Source organism: Echinops telfairi, unplaced genomic scaffold, assembly GCF_000313985.2.
Source record: "Echinops telfairi isolate 266 unplaced genomic scaffold, ASM31398v2 ScPeMD7_18;HRSCAF=68, whole genome shotgun sequence".
NCBI classification, from domain to species: Eukaryota; Metazoa; Chordata; class Mammalia; order Afrosoricida; family Tenrecidae; genus Echinops; species Echinops telfairi.
Genome location: NW_022103915.1, coordinates 7,396,221 through 7,410,018, shown reverse-complemented (window position 1 = coordinate 7,410,018; position 13,798 = coordinate 7,396,221). Strand labels below are relative to the sequence as shown.

General features: G+C 64.6%; 1 protein-coding gene across 1 annotated transcript in view; it reads right to left on the bottom strand.

Annotated features, from left to right (window-relative positions):
• Positions 1 to 3,362: 3,362 nt before the first annotated feature.
• Positions 3,363 to 13,798, bottom strand: part of DYNC1H1 (dynein cytoplasmic 1 heavy chain 1) — a 58,023-nt gene continuing 47,587 nt past the window's right edge. Inside the window, exons 50-79 of the mRNA XM_030885054.2 lie at positions 13,682 to 13,798; positions 13,480 to 13,599; positions 13,068 to 13,188; positions 12,264 to 12,459; positions 11,958 to 12,075; positions 11,657 to 11,872; positions 10,905 to 11,117; positions 10,692 to 10,819; positions 10,330 to 10,483; positions 9,972 to 10,118; positions 9,725 to 9,875; positions 9,380 to 9,633; positions 9,165 to 9,299; positions 8,981 to 9,075; positions 8,726 to 8,900; positions 8,552 to 8,627; positions 7,965 to 8,125; positions 7,774 to 7,885; positions 7,621 to 7,681; positions 7,407 to 7,530; positions 7,186 to 7,299; positions 6,592 to 6,762; positions 6,183 to 6,400; positions 5,990 to 6,093; positions 5,037 to 5,248; positions 4,735 to 4,888; positions 4,486 to 4,628; positions 4,237 to 4,405; positions 4,040 to 4,167; positions 3,363 to 3,692 (exon numbers count right to left, since the gene is read on the bottom strand). The exon at positions 13,682 to 13,798 is cut by the window's right edge and continues 24 nt beyond it. Of these exons, the coding sequence (XP_030740914.1) occupies positions 3,564 to 3,692; positions 4,040 to 4,167; positions 4,237 to 4,405; positions 4,486 to 4,628; positions 4,735 to 4,888; positions 5,037 to 5,248; positions 5,990 to 6,093; positions 6,183 to 6,400; positions 6,592 to 6,762; positions 7,186 to 7,299; positions 7,407 to 7,530; positions 7,621 to 7,681; positions 7,774 to 7,885; positions 7,965 to 8,125; positions 8,552 to 8,627; positions 8,726 to 8,900; positions 8,981 to 9,075; positions 9,165 to 9,299; positions 9,380 to 9,633; positions 9,725 to 9,875; positions 9,972 to 10,118; positions 10,330 to 10,483; positions 10,692 to 10,819; positions 10,905 to 11,117; positions 11,657 to 11,872; positions 11,958 to 12,075; positions 12,264 to 12,459; positions 13,068 to 13,188; positions 13,480 to 13,599; positions 13,682 to 13,798 (4,416 nt within the window). The 3' untranslated portion in view covers positions 3,363 to 3,563. The remainder of the gene's footprint in view (positions 3,693 to 4,039; positions 4,168 to 4,236; positions 4,406 to 4,485; positions 4,629 to 4,734; positions 4,889 to 5,036; positions 5,249 to 5,989; positions 6,094 to 6,182; positions 6,401 to 6,591; positions 6,763 to 7,185; positions 7,300 to 7,406; positions 7,531 to 7,620; positions 7,682 to 7,773; positions 7,886 to 7,964; positions 8,126 to 8,551; positions 8,628 to 8,725; positions 8,901 to 8,980; positions 9,076 to 9,164; positions 9,300 to 9,379; positions 9,634 to 9,724; positions 9,876 to 9,971; positions 10,119 to 10,329; positions 10,484 to 10,691; positions 10,820 to 10,904; positions 11,118 to 11,656; positions 11,873 to 11,957; positions 12,076 to 12,263; positions 12,460 to 13,067; positions 13,189 to 13,479; positions 13,600 to 13,681) is intronic.

The window sequence follows — 13,798 nt, the reverse complement described above, 5'->3', positions numbered from 1 at the left end:
GGGCTGTCCAGGGCTGCCCGGCTTGCTCGTCACTGTGCAAACGGCACCTTGCTGTTTAGGAAGCGCGGCCAGAGGCAATGTCGGAGGTCAGGCCCACCACACGGGGTAGGGTGGGCCGGGCCAAGCCAACCTGGCCTGCATCCAGCCTGGTCAGCAGCTTTCAAGGAACAAGGCTTCGGGCTGAGCCCCCTGGGGTATTAGCCCCCTCAGGGTTTTTGACTAGAACACACTTTTGGAATTATTGGCCAGGGAGGTCAGACTCAATTCACTGACATCAGTGACCAGAAAAGTTGTCTGTCAGAAAGGGGTCTCATTTGCTGGTCTGCTCATCAACACAGGACCACGGGGTGGGTGGGGAATCAGACAAGTATGGCCTCCCCGGGTTGGAGGCCGGAGTCCGGGATGAGGCTGGTGGCCATGCTGGTTCCACCAGAGGGATCCGGGGGTGGGGGGTGTGTGGGGGGTGTGGGGGGTGTGGGGGGTGCCGTCCGTTCCAGGCCTCCGTCCCAGCTTCTTGTCACTGCCTCGCTCCCATCTCAACCATGGTCTTCACACAGCATCTTCACACAGTGTGTCTCTTTTCAAGGGCACCCTTCATGTTGGTGCCCACCTGCTCTAGTCCACTAGGACTGTCTGTTCACTGGCCTCGGCCTTCACGCTGGCCTGTGTCCGTCTCTGAGTCACTCAGGTGGGGTTAGGATGCACCTGCCCCAGCAGCACCGCACGTTAACTGGCTAACAGAGTCCCTGTTTCTGAATGAGGTCATGCTCACAGGTACCAGGGGTTCGGGCTGTCAGGTGTTTTTGTTTTGTTTTGTTGCAGTAGGGGAAGGTGGGGGGTGGGCGGAGAACACCCCAGCTGGCCCCTAACAGGGAGTGCATCCACATGTGTTCCACGGGGAGAAATCACTGACTCGGAAGTACTCCTTTCTCAGTTGGCATTTCCTTTGCTGGCAGCACAGAAGGTACCCTGGGCCATGCGGACTGCTTGCCAGCAGCTGCTCTCTGGTGGCCTGTCACTTGACGTCTCGGCCACCAAGGTCCAAGAGTCCAGAGGGGGCTTCTCTGGGGGACCCTCTCCCTCGGACGCAGCCCAACCTCCTCCTCCTGGCAGCCAGCTGGGCTTGATGGGGGCCGCCAGGATTCCTGAGGGGCAGGCAGACTGGAGGACTGAGGACCGGGGGCCGAGGGCGGCCAGCCTGTCTACATCCATGGGAGAGCAGAGTCATGGGGTCCCTGCCGCCCCGAGACTCCCACTTTTCGAGAGAAAACGGAAACTTGTACTGAAGGGAAAATGAACCAAGGGCAGGGTCTCAGCCCAAGTTCCTGCCTCCGGCGCCCCCCATGGGAGTCTGTGCAGAACTGCGTGCAGTGCGCCTCTGGATGGCTGGATCTTCAGAGTGGGCAGCCAGACCTGTCTTCTGGGCGGCTTCCGGGTGGTTAACGGTGGGGCGGATAATGGTTGGCACCCCCACCCACCCACTAAACCCTGCTGCTATCAAGTCCATGCCAACTCACTGAGACCCTAGACCAGGGCAGGGCTGCCCCTCTGGTTTCTGAGGCTGTCACACGTCACAGGGCCGGACTGCCGCCTCCTCCCACGAAGCAGCTCTGGGAATCACTGACCTTGCAGTGCCTGACCCAACGCGCCACTCAAGCAGGGCCTCCAACGGGTTCACTGTGGCCCAGCCCCCTGCTGAGAAGGGCATTGGCATTCCCACCCAGATCCACGGATGCAGCACTTCTGCTTTCACCAGGCCCCCGTGCAGACAAGATTGTGAAGGGTGACAGGGACCTGGCCACAATGCGGATTCTGATTCAGCCACATTGCCCCGAGGGCAGCTGGTGGGTTTGAACCTCTGGCCTTTTGGTTAAGCAGCTGGTGCCTAGCCCCTACCCCCACGCCCCGCTACAGGCATCCCCAGTTTCTGGGCACGTTTGCTGCAGGGTTCACGTGGTCCAGTGGGCTTTGACAAACGCCTTCCATTATTGCCACTGAACGTGTCACCACCCTGCAAACATGCTCGTCTCTCCTCAGCCCTGCGCTCCCCTCTGGCCTCCTCTCCGTGGGGGAACCCCCAGTCCTGTGCTCTGTCCTCCAAGGTAACCCCTGCCCCCACTCTCTGTCCCACAGGGATGTCCCCCATCTCTGGGGAGAAGCCCTGGTCCCCTCGCTGTCCTTGGCTTACTGTGGTGGCCCAGGGAGGTGGTCACCATGAATTCTCATCAGTGCAGTGCTCTCAGTGGTGGGAGACGATAAAGGCTTCTGGGGCCTGGGCTTGGCCCAGCTGTGCGGCTACCAGACTCTGTAGAGACATCTCTGTAGAGACATCCAGGGGAGGCTGCTGCCCTGTCCCATGACTGGGCTTCCCACTGGGTGGTCCCACCCGACTGCCTATAAGTAGGAGCTGCCCGTCAGCCTCCACTGCTGCCACTGCCACCTCCTTCCTGAGTCTGGTCCTCAGCTGGCCGGCCTGCCTGCCCAGCCACCTCTGGGCAATGGACACCGACTGAGAGGCTGGTCTTCAGTGGGGAATCCCTGCCACTGGGAACCTGAGCCTCCTCCTTCCCATGCGGGTCACGGACCAGGGGTCCTGCCTTAGCTTGGTGGGGAGGCCCAATCACACTGCTCTCCAACAAGAGGCTGGCCAGAGGCCAGAGCGAGCAGCAGGCCTGGGCCAGCTGCCCAGTCTCAGTGGCTGTAGACGGGGAGTGCCGACCTTGTCCGGGGTCTCCGCATCCCAGCCGACACAGTTGTCATGAGGGTGAGGGAGTGTCCCAGTACCCAAGGGGCAGTGAACGAAACAATCCTGCTGGAGCTGGACCTGCCTCTGTGAGGTGATAGGCATCCTCCCCCGACCACCCCCCCCCAACATCTTGGCTATGCCCACACCTGCTCCCTGCCCCCCACACCTGCCCCCAGCTGGGTCCTTTCCCTCCAGCGCTCAGGGGCCCTGCCTGCTCCCAGAGCTGCTGGTGTCTCAGCTGTCTCTGCGGGTGGGTGGGATGCAGGGACCCCTGGGGTTCCCCACTCTCCAGCATGCTCGGTGGGAGCGTGAGGTGGTGGCAGAGCTGCTGGGTGGGTTCTCAGATGAGCTGTCTAGGTCTTGAGGTACAAGAAGCCCTCAGGTGCGCCCAGGGCGCAGGGTCAGCCTGTCAGGAAGGCGGCGGGCTGGGCGGCCAGGCCAGGCACTTGGGTGCCGGTGACCGGCAGGCAGTCCTCCTGGAGGCAGTTACTCGGTGGAGAGACCCCCAGAGGCTCTGCCGCAGCGGCTGCCTCGGCTGAGTGCTCACCTAGAACACAAACCACCCGTACCTCCTTCCCGCCCTGTGAACCCGGCGCAGAGACCAAGCGGGGCCGGGTCATGCTTAGTGTGTTTTATTTCATGAAACAAGCCATGCGAGGACCCTCCCCACACGTGCTCCTCTCCCGGCAGCGAGGAGTCCTCCTCCATTGACCAGCTAGCTGCTTTCGCCCCCAAGTCCACCCACGTCTGCGTGCAGACGTTTCCTCCGGGGTCCGTCTGAGCAGGAAGGCCGCTCTGCAGGGAGCCAGGACCGTGCTCACTCCGTGCACAGGACGGCGACCCCGCGCTCGTAGAAGCTGCGCGGGTCCTCCTTGGTGGCGATCTCGAAGTCCACGGTGAAGATGAGGTCTGCGCGGGTGAAGTTCAGGTACACGGGCAAGGTCACCTGGGGGAGGAGACGGCGCACCGTGAGGAGCTGAACTGCCCCCACGTGCCCAGTGGGGGCGTGACTCTGGCTGGGGAGGGCCCACCGGTAGACACTGGTCTGACCCGAAGTACTCTGACTTCTGGGGCAGAGAGGGCAGGAAAGGAGTCCGAACTATTGCACACAAGTGGTGATCTAAGACGCAGCCCCCACAAACCCACAGCTTTGAAAACTGCCAAAAAGGTAAAGACGCCAGGCAGCCGGGTCAGAGACACACACGAAGGGCAGGCCGCCCGACAGAACCCAGGCTGGACCCGGAGTGGTGGGGCGTGGGGGACGCGTCCCTGCCCCTCAGCGCCCCTGCTCACCATGCTGGCCTTCTTCTCGGCGTAGGTCTGCTTGAGCCAGCGCAGCTGGGTGAGGGGCAGGACGGTGGAGATGGCATTGGACAGTGACAGCTTGTTGTTGCTGCACGTGGCCCCCTGCAGCTTCAAGCCTGGAGGGGATGGAGCCGGTTGGAGCCACCATCATGGGGGGGGGTGCGCATCGCCCGAGCCCGACTCACCAGTGACCCCGAAGCTGCAGGCGTCCAGTGAGGCGCCCTGCGAGGTGGTGACGTTGACCTCCAGGCAGAGCTCCTCCAGCGACCAGCTGTTGGCCTGCGCCACGTACTGCCTGGTGGCCGTGATGTAGGCCTCGGGCACAAACAGGCCGCCCAGGCACACGTGGATGTTCTGTGGGGGACACAGGGTCAGGAGGGCAGCCCTGCCCCGCCGGCCCCCCAGGGCCCCCGTGGAAGCCCAAGAAGCTATACCTTGAGCTCCTTGGCGCCGCCGGCCGCGGCCGCGAGTGAGATGTTCTGCAGCTGCTTGATCCTCTCGCTGAAGTCTGACACCCACTGGATGACGGTCATGCCGGCTGGCACCGTGTAGTGGGACCAGCTCCGCGGCAGGATGCCTGGTGGGGACACACACACACACTGGCATTGCTTGAGGCGTCCCTCCAACCCCCCACAAAGCAGCCCAGCCGGGCCTCCTGCACCCCGCCCTCGCCCGCTGCACACCTTTCACCAGCTCGTTGATGAGCGTCCGCAGGTAGTTGGTCTGCTTCTTCTTGCCCTCGCAGACCTGCACGACGTCAGCCAGGTCCTGGCGGACGTCCTGGAGCAGCTTGGAGCCCATCTTCACTTCTCTCTCGAAGAACCTGAACAGGGGGTCCTGACATCGGCCCCGGAGAGGAGGGCACAGTGAGGGCCGGTCAGGGCGCCCCACACCAGTGCCCAGGGCCACCAGGGCTCAGAGTCCAGGCTGCTGGCACCAGCCCTCTCTCTATAGCCGGGTGCCCACCACTCGCCGCCACCGCTACCTTGATGTTCTCCACGGTGCGCTTGAGGTGCGACAGTGTCTGGGGGATCAGGTGCAGCCAGTTCGAGGCGGTGGTGTGCAGCGTCCGCATCCAGGTGGGGCGCCCGTCCGACGTGGAGTCAGTCCGTGCCTTCTTCTCGGTCTCGGCGTACGCCAGGTCGTCCTCATCCTCCAGCATCTGCATCTTGAGCATCTTGCTGATCATGTCCACGCCTGGGAGCCGGGGGTAGGGGGTGGGATGTGTGAGCATAGGCCAGTGGGTGTGCTCATGGGGTGGTGGGGCGGGTGGTGTGGTGAGAGGGGCGGGCGGCCTGCCCTGTGCACTCAGATGGAGGCCAGGACGGCAAGGAGGCAAACAGACCCACAGGCTCCCCCTGGTGCCCTGAGAGAACTGGCGGGCCCACCTGTGTGCCACATATAGACCAGGCAAACACACAGGCCACAAGTCAGCGGGGGTCTCCAGGGACTGCCAGGGAACCTGGAAAGTGGGACTGAGTCTTTGGGGAGCAGGGATGTTTGGAAGTGGATGGCTAGTGCTGACGGCTGTCTGGTGATGTGGACACAATTCCTGTCTCCTTGTGACTTACTTTCCACCAGTTAAGAGGAAGCTCGAACCAGCTGGCCCAGGATGCAAAGACCAGAGCTAGGGCCTCCATGCCAGGCATGCCGGTGCCCGCTGGTGTCTCATGGTCTGGGCCTGCGGGAGATGTCCCTGCTCTGCCACCCCCAAACTCAGCAGGTATTCTCAGGCAACGGGGCCGCTGGCCCGTGTGCGAGCGGTGGAGCATGACCTCACACCGGGGCATTTCCAGCTGTTAGAGGGGAACTTAGCCTCATTTTTGAACCTCACTTGCATTGAGTAGCAAGGGCTCCCCGGGAACTGAGCCCCCAGGAGGGATTGGGGGCAGCGAGCAGCTGGAGGGTGAGCCCCGAGGGGCAGAGGCTGCTACTCACCCTGCGTGGTGAGCAGGACCCGCTCGGCGTTGTTGGGCAGGCCCAGCCAGGAGGGCGTCTGCGTGTCGGGGAGCAGCTCCACCCACTGCAAAAACTCCTCTCGCCTGCAAGACCGGCACAGAGGGACCGTGAGGCGCCGGCTGCAGGCTGTGCTGGGGCCCGGCCGCGCTGCCCACCGGCCCCGTGGCCGCACCTGATGCCGTCGGGCATCTGAATGTCCTTGTGGCCGTCCACCTTGCAGGCCAGCTTGAACTCGCTGTCGAAGCTCCTGGTGGTGAAGAGCCGCTCCAGGAAGGTGTTGAGCAGGCGCTGGTCAAACTCATTGTCCACGCGCCCGCCGTAGATGGACTGCGCCATCAGGGTCTTGAGTGCCGACCATGGGATCTTGTCTGGGGAGATATTCTGCCTTCCCTGGGGGAAGGGTGCCCGCTAGCACGTGTCTAGGGGAAGCCCCCCCACCCCACCAAGCCCAGAGCGCCCCCGTCGGCCGAGCGTCCAACCGCTCTCACTGCGGGCGGTTTCACTGCACCAGGACACCAGCAGGCCCCTCGCGACATGTTTCTGTCCCTAATGGGGCCTGCCCTGAGATGGGTGCCACTTGCCTTGGCTGTGTCGTCCAACCACGTGTCCACAGTGTCGCAGGCGGACCGCAGGTCTGACTCCCCGAACTCGTACTTCTTGGACCACCCGAGGGGCGCGTATCGGAGGCGCTCCTGGATGACGGCGTGGAACCAGGCCAGCAGGAAGTACAGGCGGGCACGCTCGTTGGGAGGCTGGTGGGGAGAGCAGAGGACAGTCACCAGAAGCAGTGTCCGGCAGGGAGGGGAGAAGTGGGCGCCAGAGCCCGGCTGAGCTGGTGCAGTGGGGTGGACACCTCATCAGAACCCGACAGGCTGAGAGGTGGCAGGGGCACAGCGGCAGTCCCGCCAGGTGCAGACTCAGGAGACAGCTCCACACCCTCATCCTGCCACCCCAGCTCCCTGCCCCTGGTGTTGGGGGCCAGGCTTGGCCTGCAGCGGCCTGTGCCTCGCAGAGGGAGACTACTGATTCCCCGCAATCTGCCTGCTTCCTCCAGGAGCAGCAGCAGCTCGCCGGTCTCCACCCAGCCTCCACGTCAACAGACTGCAGCCCCCAGCTTCTCGGGCACGAGGCGACTGCAGCCGAGCCTCGAGGACCTGGCTGGGGGCGGGCGTCACCTTGCAGATCCTGGAGACGGGGATGCTGCTGAAGGTCCTCAGCATGTTGGCCTTCACTCCCGGCGGGGGCTCGAACACGAAGATGCGGCCGGCACGGAGCAGGTTCACGGGCACCTGGGGGAGCGGGGTACCCATTACTTCCCTGGCTCCACCGGGGAGCACAGCCATCCCCACCCTGCTCCAAGCGGGTCTGAGCAGCGATGGGCTCGCCCGCCACGCACCTTGGGGTTGATCTCCATGGTGAGGAAGAGCCGGAAGCAGGCGTGCGGCTGCAGCGAATGCAGCTTCTTCTCCAGCTGCATCAGCCAGCCAGGCGCCAGGTGCACGTTCTTCAGCATCACCCACCTGCACAGGGGGCGGGCAGCAGTCAGCTCCTTCCTGCCTGCCTGCCTGCCTCTAGGGGAGGGTGGGTGGAGGGGGCCCAGCCCAGCCTACCTGCCAGACTTGACAGCTGTGTTGATGGCCTTGTCTGCCTGGTTAAAGCCTTCCGCCGAGCCTGGCACAGGGAAGGAAATGTGCTGAGTTAGTGGGGCTGAGCTCCACTTCCGGCTAGCTGGCGTGGCCCCAGGGCCAAGCCTGCGCCCGTACCGATGGCGATGGAGGTGATCTGAGTGTTCTGCTCGGCCGCCAGGTCCTCCACGTGCCCGCTGGCATCGTAGCCAGGCACCGAGCACATCAGCACAGGGGTGTTGGGCTTTACCTGTAAAACAAGGTGGCAGCTGGGGTCAGGGGAGACAGTGGCTTCAAAGGTCCCGGGGTGGGGGCGGGGCAGGACCCACCTCGGTGTCCACAATGTGGGTCAGGTCGAGCGGCTGCTCCATGATGGACATGAAGGACTCCCCCAGGTTGGTGGACACGAACGTGTGGGCCATGGCCAGCAGTCGGTCGGGGCGGAAGGCCTGGATGAGCAGCAGGCGGTGGACAGCCTGGCCGATGGGAGCTGCAAGGAGATGGGCGGGGCTGGGGCACACTTCCGACAGACAGACAATGCTCCAGGCTCAAACACTGGGAGTCCCCGCCCCCACCCCACCCCCAGACACACACACTGACTGTCCACTCCCCCAGGGGCACCTGGTTGCTGCAGGACACCTACCACTGTCAGAGGCTAGTGGGGGAGGTACCCATGGCTGGGACTCCACCCACTGACATTGGCTCACTGGCCACGCCCACCCCTTCCGCCAGCCTGGCCAGACCTATTGACGTCTTGGCCCTCGGGCCAGGTGTGCAGCAGGGCTCTCCCGTCCCTTTGGGACTACAGGTGTGAGGGAGGACGAGGAAGGGCCGTCCCTTTGGGCTTCCTCAACATCTTTCCCCTGCCACATTCCGGGGGACGAGTGGGGTGCATCCTGACTCTGGGGCGACCTACTTGCAGGGGTGTCCCCGCTCCAGAGGTAGGGCACTGTCTGCTCCGGGGAGCTGCTGTCCAGCCAGATGCCAAATTGCTGTGTGGCGACAGGAGACACTGCTTGAGTGGACCCGCACGTTTGCCTCTCCAGACGGCCGGGGCCTGCCTTGCATGGGGCACGTCGCGCACACGTACCTCGTCGGCCTGCACCTTCGCAATCAGGTCCTTGAACGCAGGGAGACAGCTCAGCCTCACCACCGCCTCGGCCTGCTCGATGGTCAGGCCCTGGATCTTGGGGGTCGAGCCCGCACTCAGGACGATCTCCTTTCCCCGCAGGAAGTGCTGGAACTCGGCGTCGTAGGTGGGCTCCCTGTCAGGGCAGTGAGGTCAGCCAGGCCCGGACTCCCACCGCCCACTCCCCCGCCGCCTGGCCTCCAGAGGGCGGCTCACCCGATGGCGCCCTTCAGCTTGATTCGCGCCAGCAGCATGGCGAAGGTGATGTGGTCCTGGTGCAGCATGCCGCGAGCCACGCGGTTGAACTCCACCTGTGCAGCAGCAGCGGCAAGGGAGACCCCGTGAGGCGGGCCTGCCGAGGCTGCCCCACCCCCACCGCCCCGGGGGCGGCAGCACCCACCTGGAAGAGGTCCTTGGTGATGATGGACAGGCGCTGTGTGTGGTCCGTGACGCCCTTCAGGTTGGGGTTCTCGTAGAGGACGTTGTGGTAGATGTCCAGGAAGAACTGCAGCGAGTACTGGTACAGGAAGTGGATCTGCACACACGAGCGCAGGCCGTTAGGCGGGACACACGGTGCCACTGCCGAGGGCCGGCGGGCGGGCGGGCCGGCCTCACCTGCTTCAGGGACTCCATGGTGAAGTAGATGCTGCTGCAGGCCGTGGAGAGCGGGAGGTACTGCTGGGACACGGTCTCCACCTCCTGCATGACCACGTCCGTCTCCTCCACCTTGCGCGTCACCTCGGCCGCCTCGCGCTTCAGGTTCTCCAGGGTGGTGATGATGGTGTCGTCGTCCAGGATGCGGCCCTTCACCTCGTTCAGCGCCTGCAGCAGGGACTTCTCCAGCTGCCGCAGCCGCAGCTGGAACTCCCCTGGAGAGGGAGCAAGGCGCCCGGTCCTTGGTACCGTCCCCCAGTGGCCCGCGTGGCCTGCCGCCCGCCCACCCGCCGGCCCGGGCCGCACCCTGCAACTTGAGGAGGTCGGAGCGCTTCTCGTCGACGTCCGGCCGCTCTGCCTTGAGCACCTCGTTGAGGCACTGGCTCTGCAGGCTGCTGCGTGTGACCGTGAAGTTCACGAAGGTCACCCGGGAGCAGAGGTCTGGCGGGAACTCCACCTGCCGGGCGGCGAGAATAGGGTGAGCCTCGTGTGTGGCGACCAGAGCAGGCCGGGCCCCGGTCCACGCACACAGCGGCCCTCCCTCCTCACTCACGGTGGGGTCTCTGGTGGACAGGAAGATGACGAAGGAGGGCGACAAGTCGATGTCCTGGTCCCCGAGTGTGATCAGCACCCGTCCGCCCGTCCGCCGCACTTCCCGGTTCAGGACAGGATTCAGCACGGGGTCGTAGCTCTCCACGTCCTACTCGGGCCCAGACAGGCAGCAGCTGAGGCCAGGCTGCAGGCTGGTCCTCACACAGCCAAGCAAGGCTCTCAGCTCCAGGGAAAGGGCCCCCTCCGCCAAGGCCACTGCGCCCCCACAATGTTGGTGCTCGGGCACGCTGGCCACCCCCCACCCCCGGGGCAGCGGCCAGCCCCCAGGGGGTTGGGGTGCAGGGGAGCAGGCCACGCACCTGGACCAGCAGCGGGTTACCGAAGCGCAGGGCGCTCTCCAGGTTCTTCCGGAAGGCGTCGTCCAGGAAGCTGGTGCGGGTGATCTTCCGGTCCTTGTACTCGTTCATGATGAACTCCGTGGCCTGCCCTGAGGGGTCGATGATGAGCGGGTACCTGGTGGGGACAGGGGAGGTGGCAGGTAGGAGGTGGGCGAGGTGCAGGAAGGTGGCTGGGAGAAGAATCCCCAAGATGAGAGGGACCCGGCTGTGGACGTGGCTGGACAGGGCCGCTCTGCCACCAGGACGCTCCTGCGGCTCTCGCTCACCTGCCCTGCATCGCCCACCCCACCTCAGGCACACCCCTGGCCCACTCCAGGCCCCACCTGTTGAAGCGCTTCAGCATGATGGCGTTCTCTGTGCACAGGTCGTCCGCGGGGAGGGAGCTGGCCTGCCAGCGCAGCCGCTCGTCGGCGTTGGAGAGGTACTCCGTCCTCGCAATGTCTGTGCGGAACTGAGGGAAGGAGGCAGTGAACTCTGGGCCACTGGCCAGCATGCGTGCATTCAGGCGGTGGGCCAGCTGCTGGGGAGGCGGGTACCTGGATGTTGGCTTGCTGCAAGTGATGGGACCAGGTCGTGAACAGGTTCTGCCGCATCTGCTGGTCGAAGTAGCCTGCGTAGGCGATGAAGGCAGCCGAGAGCAGGCAGTCCCCGGCGATGGTGGACATCTGGTTCTTGAACGTCTCGCTCGTTTTCTCCCACCGCTCCCGCTCAGCAGACAGGCTCTTCAGGAGAGCCGTGCTCCGGTTCACCTGAGGACCAGCACAGCACAGGCTCGGTCCCCTCGTCAGCACAGTGCCCAGTCTTGCAAGCCAGTCCACCCCCATCTTTTGTGTGTGTGTGTGTGAAAGAGAGTCAGACACAGCTGGATCCTCGCACCTGGGTGTGTGTGCGTTTGTGCACAAGGACTCAGGCTGCCCAGAGAGGACGTGACTACGGACAGCACCAGCTGCAGCGTCCATGCTTGGAAGTAACGTGGGTGTTGGTGAGTGATGTGGGGGGCGGGCCAGGGAGGGAGTGGGTGGGGCGTGAGGATGCAAAGATGGGTAGGGGCTGGAAGGCGACCTGCGATGCCCACAGACAGGGCCGCAGCTGGCGGCAGGGACAGAGGTCACAGCTGGATACCGGCTGCCCTCCGTGAGATCCTTAACGGGCATGCGGGCCCTACTCAGTGTCTGCTGTACCCGGGAAGGGCCACCCCAGTACTGGACCACCCCAGGGGGCTAGCTGGTGGGGTGCCCGCAGTGCAGGGCCTCATCTATCTGGTGCAGCGGCCCTGAGGGCAGCGCACCTTGGCTTCGACGGCGGCCAGGTCAGCCTTGATGGCCTGGGCCTCGGAGATGAGCACGGCGTACTCCTCCTTGTAGCGGGCAATGCTGGCCTCCAGGTCGCGGATCATCTGCTCCACCTCGTTGGCCTTCTGCTGGTTGTCCTTGGCGTCGTCCTCCAACTTCTGCAGCTCGTTCCGCAGCGGCTCCACCCGCTTCAGCATGTCTGCGTAGTTCAGCTGCAGGGACCGGCCACGGTCACTCCGGGCACCGGGCCGGGGGGCCGTGGCCAGCACGGGGAGCCCGCAGCAGCGGCAGCATTACCTGTGCGATGGCCCATTTCACCATGGGGCCGCAGGCCAGGGAGGCCCGGTTGACGATCTCGTAGTTGTAGCTGGGGTTGGACATGTAGTTTTTCTTCATCTTCTCGCGGATGGCATCGCTGCAGGGAAGGGACGCCAGCTGTGAGCGCGGGCGCGGGTAGGGCAGGCCCAGCCTCTGCCAACCCGGCACCTGGTGGTGCGGGTCTGCTGTCCCCACGATGGCCTGGGACAAGCCAGCAGGGAGGCTTCCAGGGGCCAGAGCACCCACCACCGACACCTGAGTTGCCCTCCAGCGGAGCGGCCGCACCTGATCTCCTCGGCGGAGAAGTTGACGATGGTGGGGATGAAGTTCTCGCGCATGATGATGGAGCGGATCTGCTTCCAATCGGTCGTGCTCTCCCCCAGCAGCAGGCAGATGGACTCCAGCGCCAGCTTCACGGCGGCCGGCGGGTTGGCCATGGAGCGCACCTCCACCAGGTGCTGCTTCTTGATGGACTTTACAGCTGAGGGCGTGACGGGGAGGCGGGTCACGCTCACGCCCGAGAGCCGCTGGGCTTCCCAACAGACTCCGAGACCCAACTGCAAATACTCCTAACTTCCAAACGCGCCCTGACTCCCGGCCGCCTCCCAGGCTCCAGCGAGGAGGCTGCTGCCTCTTTAGCGCCACTCCAATCCAAGCAGAGATGCTTCCTCGCTTCCATGCGGAGCGGGGCCGCCTGCAGTTAGGTGGGTGCTACCCGCGCCCTTTACATCTGCCCTGGGTCTTGACAGGACACGGAGGGATTAAAAGACCAGAGGGGCCAGGCGACCCTGGAAGAGCGGGGTATGCCTGCTGCCCGGCCACAGGCCACCCACCACTGATCCCTGTGTGGAGCAAGGGCCAGACAGCCTCCCTGTGAGCGTGCCGGGGCTCCTGCTGAAATTCGAGCCAGGAGGCAGCTCTCATCACCAGGCTGCAAAGGTGAGCCGACGGCCTATCCTGCCCCTTCCTCTCAGAGAAGGGCCACGGCTCCCAGTGCCACAGAGGCTCGGCGCTCAGAGACCAGGGGCCTCCCCCTCCCAGGCGCACTGGTCCCCTAAGTGCTGGCCGGCGGTGCCGGGCACCTCGCACCGTTCTGGGCCTCGATGACGGCGGGCTCCACTTTGTCCAGGTCCTCCTTGACGCTCATCTGCTTGTCGGCGATGACCTCCTGCTGCTTGTGCAGCTGCTCCTGGATCTCCTGGCTCATGACCTGGGGGGCGGGCTCGCTGGTGGGGGAGCCAATCCCAGCCCCGCCGCCCCTCCCACCACGCATGCACCTCTGATCACACCACGGCCAATTCAACCCCCTCCTGACTTAGCGAGACGCCGAGGCTGAGACGTCAACAGAAGCTGTTGGATGCCCACACCTACAGCCAGCAGAGCAGCTGGTCAACGGTCCTGCGCTTAAACCACTGCCCCCAGGAGCCCGTCTCAAAGGAAGCCCCTCCCCTCGTGGCTGGCACCGTTGCGCGTCCCCAGGGGTGGGGGGCCCAGGACGGACCTTCTTCTTCTCGGCCTCCTGCTGGCCTTTCACCATCTTCTTCAGCTTGTCGTTGGCCGCCGCGTTCTTCACCTCCAGCTCCTGGCTCTTGATCCTCAGGTCGCGGCGCAGCTCCTCCACCTGAGGCGGAATCGCAGGTCGGTTGAGACTCCTGCAGCCCATCCCCGTCCCCGCCCCCCGTCCCCCCGGAGCGCCTGCCCACCTGGTCCACGGTCTCCTTGATCTTGCGTAGCCCGACGTTCAGGTGCATCTGCTGCTCCTCCAGCTCGCTGCGCTTCTCGTTGAACAGGTTGGCGTAGTGGTTGATGAAGTCCAGGTA